The following is a 5260-nucleotide window of genomic DNA, read 5'->3' as shown; positions in this document are numbered from 1 at the left end:
TCTCTCTCTCTCACACACACACACACACACACACACACACACTCATATATATGTCAATTATATCCACTCATCCATATATCGCTTTCAGTGGTTCAATACAGAGTGTAAGATATACATGTTATATCAATGTGTTCTTGTGGATATAAAATATTATTAGAACCGCATAGCCACTCACAAACATTTAGACACTCCCTATAATAAAAAATATTATTTAAAACGCTAGAAGTTAGTAAAACACTTACATGCATTTGCTTTGTGTTCACCTGCTAAAGTTGACAGACGGCTAAAATTTATAGCCGTGTGCATATTTACTGTTCCTCCACCGCCAGAGATGATTCAGATTTACACACCGTGAAGATATGCACACCTGTGCAAGTTCATTCTCATGAGAAAATGTATATACTTATATAAATGCAAATAAGCATGTTAATTTGTACACGTATGTTAACTGGTTCATCTTCTTTTTCCAATAATGAGCTGGGTACCTCGGGAAGATTTTCGCATATGGAAAGGGGCATTTGATTAGCATATTTTATTTTGTTGATTATTTGTAGCCGTAATCTACAAATGATCGTGCTTGACAACAGTGCCTCACATTCTCAAGGTTAATACGAGTATAACATACGTGTATTTTCCATGTTGCATGAATTAAGTGCACTGCGATACCTGTATTAGGGACTACGTGATCATATCTATTCATCTGGAGCAAGGTGACGTACACACCGATAAAATTAAGCGAACATGTTTTCAAGCACAGATAAACACGGTGGATTTACACATTTAGTACTCCATATCGTACATTAGGAAGACACAATAGGACAATTCGTCTTTAAACAGTGTGGATTGTCTTCAGGACTGACACCAGGGAGCTGTTATTCTTTTCAATGGCGGAAGCGCAGGCCGATACTTACCACACAAAGTTGAATTGTCCCATTTGTTTGGAAACTTTCGAGTCACCTAAAGTACTGACGTGTTTACACACATTTTGTGAAAAGTGTATAATTAAACATGTATGCGTTGAGGGGTATGAGAGAAAATCTTCGGACCCAATATTGTGTCCCATATGTAGACATCCCATCTCTGCTCCCGCCGCGCAACAGACCTGGGATGACTGGGCGGCAAAGCTTCCATCAAACACCTTAATTTTGACTAGTATGTTAAGTGAGAAGTCCGGCAAGGACGACGTTGTGTACTGCCAACCTTGTTTAACAGAGGGAACGCGCAGCATCTGCGTGGCGTACTGTGTCAATTGTTTGGAGTATCTTTGTCAGGTCTGCTACGACTGTCACAGAAAATTCAAGGTGAGTAAGGATCACAATATTACCCTTCAGTCAATGCCAGGAAATCAAACTTTGCGTGAAACGAACGACAAACTGTTCCGATGCCCAAGGCACATGAAAAAATATACATATGTTTGCCTTCGAGATAAAGATCTTTGCTGCAGTAAATGTGCCACCACAGATCACAAAAATTGCCAAGATTTGTTTTTAATCGAAAAAGTGGCGAAATCATGTAAAGACAACTCTGAAACAAAGAACATATTGGACAATTTAGACAGCTTGAGAAATATGTTTATAACATTGCTCGAAAATAGGTCAAATAACTTTAATTCCATTCAGCAGGAGAAGGCAAACATAATCGTAAAAATCAAAGAATGTTCAAAGGAAGTTAAGGAACATACAGACAAACTGGAAATAGCTACATTAGAAACATTAGAACAAGTGTATAAAGAAGATGCTGTAACACTTTCCGACCAAATTGTTGAATGTAAGAGCGCAATAGCTGCTATAGAGACATCGAAGATCACGCTACTCGAAGAGATAAAATCAGATAATGATGACACAAAAACATTCATGACCCTAACAAGAGTGTCCCAACAAGTTAGAAGGTACATACAAACGCATGATGTGTTACAAAATAAATTTAAGAACATACAAATTCAGTTTCAGCATGACAAGAATTTCGAAGGAATTATTCGGAAGTCGAAATTATTCGGTGAAGTTCGCAATAAATCCTCACAAATTCCAGCATTATCATCTGATAGATCGCATGAAAAATTAAAGATGCTGTTACCACGCGTTCAATCAGACTCGATGATAACTTTTAACTCAAAGGTCCCAGAAGACGAAACCCTCTGTGACATTTATTCTGGTATTTTTCTTCCTGATGATCGTCTGGTGGTGTGCGATCAGGGAAATAGGAAAATAAAACTATTTGATAAATGCTTTCATTGTGTGTCATACCTGAAGATTTTAAACGAACCTCGGTTTATGTGCAGTATGGACACTGAGACAGTGGCCGTAGCCTCTTCTGGACGGAGAATACACATTGTGTCGGTAGCCAATCAACTTGCAAATTTAGGGACCTTCAGCGTTGATGGTGATTGCTATGGAATAACATACTCTCAAAAATATATTATCTTGGACACAATTGTGCAAGGACAGTTTTCACTGGATATTTACGACAAATTATACAAGTTGATCACAAGGATTCAGAGACCTAATCGCACGAGTGTTTACTACAATATATCCCGTGTCAGTCCGGATGGACAAATTATTCATTGCACGGCTGGGAATACAATTTTTACAATGGACATAAATGGAAAAACGTTGAATGCTTTCCAAAGCAATGATCTTAAAGAAGCATTAGGTCTCACTGTCGATAAGAATGGAATCCTCTACTGCTGTGGTTACAAGTCTAAAACTGTCGTACAGGTCACATCAGAAGGGAGACAACTTGGTGTGTTACTATCAAGTGATCATGGATTGAAAAATCCAGTCGGTGTAATTTTGAATGACCGGAATAACATCATAATTGTATTGGAAGGGAAATCAGACGAAGTCAAAGTGTTCAGGCTTATATAATTAGCTATAACCCGATGGTTCATACCATTTGCAGATGACTTTTTAACAGGACGAACAATAAGAATAAAGATGTAAATGAGAAGTGAACGTGCATGCAGGCTGAAGAAACTGCTACTATGTACTCAAATTCCCTTTTTTGCAAAGGATGAAATTAATTAATATCCATAGTTCGTATATTTCATGACGTAAGATATTAGTAGTTGTTATAGCAGACATACAAAATGTGTGGGTGTTGAAATTAAATTAATGTAAACTGAATTCGTGTCAAGCGAAAATATTTTCATATTTTGTGTATATCTTCTCATTGTAAGATTTATAAATATCCTCGTAATAAGCAAAGAATTGTATCAACTGCGTATATTATCTACTGGAGTATACGGCTTGAGTTATGCACATGAGTTATAACCTTCAAGAATTTGCATTTGTACTTGTGATCTTATTCCATGGCATAATTGGTTAATTTTCTAAACTAAATTTTCACTTCTGTTTTAAGATTGACCAGAAACTATTTTTTATGCATACATTTCGTTACTACTCTTCATTTTCTGCTTTCGAAATGTGATATGGATTAGTGTAGTTTTAATTTTAGTTATATATATATATATATATATATATATATATATATATATATATATATATATATATATATATATATATATATACTGGAGTCAATATAATGCATGTGTTTTATTTCGGATCCGTGTTTCTATTCCACTGTTATTTCACTGCTTTAATTGACTAAACAGCATATAATAAAATACCTACATACAATAGAGTGTTGATTTGTAAATGGCATTATACTACGCCAACCGTGTTTCATTCTTTCTCCTTTTGCAACTTGTAATCACTTCGAAATTGCACATTTAATTTATGGATCAATTACAAGGATCTCACAAGTATTTAGCCAATGCAGAAATTAGCGCAGATATAACTAGAAACGCACTGAAGATATTTGATTTGTTTATACACTGGTTTGACTCTTTATATGTATGTATGTATGTATGTATGTATGTATGTATGTATGTATGTATGTATGTATGTGTGTATCTATGTATGTATGTATGTATGTATGTATGTATGTGTGTATCTATGTATGTATGTATAACATATTAAGTATGCATGTATGTATATATACATGTATTACTGACATACTCTGCGACTTAGTGATCATAAACTTCACCACAAATAGTAAGCGTACCTCATCCGAGAAGAGTTGGATGAAATTCAACAGCGACATGACGACGGTAGTTGCACTTTACTGTCCGAAAGAAAATTCTTAAAGCAATAAGGGATCGAGTGAAAAGTCGGTGTAAGGGTGCTGCTGCTAACACTCGCTTAAGATATAGAACGAGTCCATGAGGTTCTATTTCGTGAGGCCGAACTGACGGATTCGGCTCAACATCGATCACAACAGTTGAAAATACTTGTCGAACAAGAAATGGTAAAATCCGCGTTTAAAATGCACGAAGGTTGCGAGAAATGTGTTACTAGGCGTTTGGATGAACAACTCACGCATATCAGGAGCCTTATTGCGGGCGACAAATCGTTTAGTTATTCGGCAAACTCATCATACGAAGGCTAAAAAACTAAATCGTGCAAAGCGCACTCGTGTACATGGCTGTCGCCCGCTAGTGGGCCGTAGTCAGATAATGTTTTGGCATTTGTTTGGCAATTAATTGCCCGACTTATGCCAGAATTTTTTTTTCCGATTTTAGATCGCATTGAAACTGAAACAGAATTGTAGACAGTCTCAAATACAATTTCTGACGCGACCAAGACTACAAGTCCACTTTGCTTAACATCTATTAGTTTTATGTATCTGCGTTACCTAGAATGTAAATGTGATGGCAGCAATTTACAAGGAAACTAACGCCACCTACAGCTATCGCAATTGATTTGATGGCATTGCCCACGGGAACTCCTGCAACTGCTCTTGATGTGGTAATCCAGGTAACACCAAGCACGACCGACAAAACAGCGGTGATGCCACACGCAGCATCGATCATGCCACTGACAAGCTTTCATCTCTGCAAAATTCCCTCTCGCGTGTCAGTTTAGTTGTGTAGTTGTGTTTCTGCCTTATCCGGATGGTCTTGGCAAATGAATATCGATAGGAGCTTTCTCGCTCATCGATTCTAAAAACAAATATGATCTGCAATCATCGGTGACATTGAAAGTTTTGAAAAGTTCGTTTGTTCTCCACCTTGCATTATATCGTCATGTACCTGCTAAGATATACAACACATAATCTACTATATGTGTTCTGCTACGGATCTTCGTAACTGTGTAATATTTGAATGAAAACCTCATAATAAATTTTGTTACTTTCGATGACGGGTGCGTCGTTGTGATTCTATAAAACCCATTTTGTCTGGGTTCAAAACCATCCTTTAGGC

The 5260-nt window shown here is 36.8% G+C and overlaps 1 protein-coding gene across 1 annotated transcript; it reads left to right on the top strand.

The window, feature by feature from the left end:
* Positions 1–311: 311 nt before the first annotated feature.
* Positions 312–3635, top strand: LOC149802279 (uncharacterized). The gene has a single exon (XM_089956706.1). It carries the CDS (start codon positions 885–887, stop codon positions 2862–2864), a length of 1980 nt encoding a protein of 659 aa, XP_089812832.1. The 5' UTR covers positions 312–884; the 3' UTR covers positions 2865–3635.
* Positions 3636–5260: the final 1625 nt, after the last annotated feature.

This window comes from Sinohyriopsis cumingii, chromosome 4 (genome assembly GCF_028554795.1).
Source record: "Sinohyriopsis cumingii isolate HCF-2022 chromosome 4, ASM2855479v2, whole genome shotgun sequence".
Taxonomy (NCBI): domain Eukaryota; kingdom Metazoa; phylum Mollusca; class Bivalvia; order Unionida; family Unionidae; genus Sinohyriopsis; species Sinohyriopsis cumingii.
Note: the sequence above shows the minus strand (reverse complement) of the source record. Positions and strands in the feature narration are given on the sequence as shown.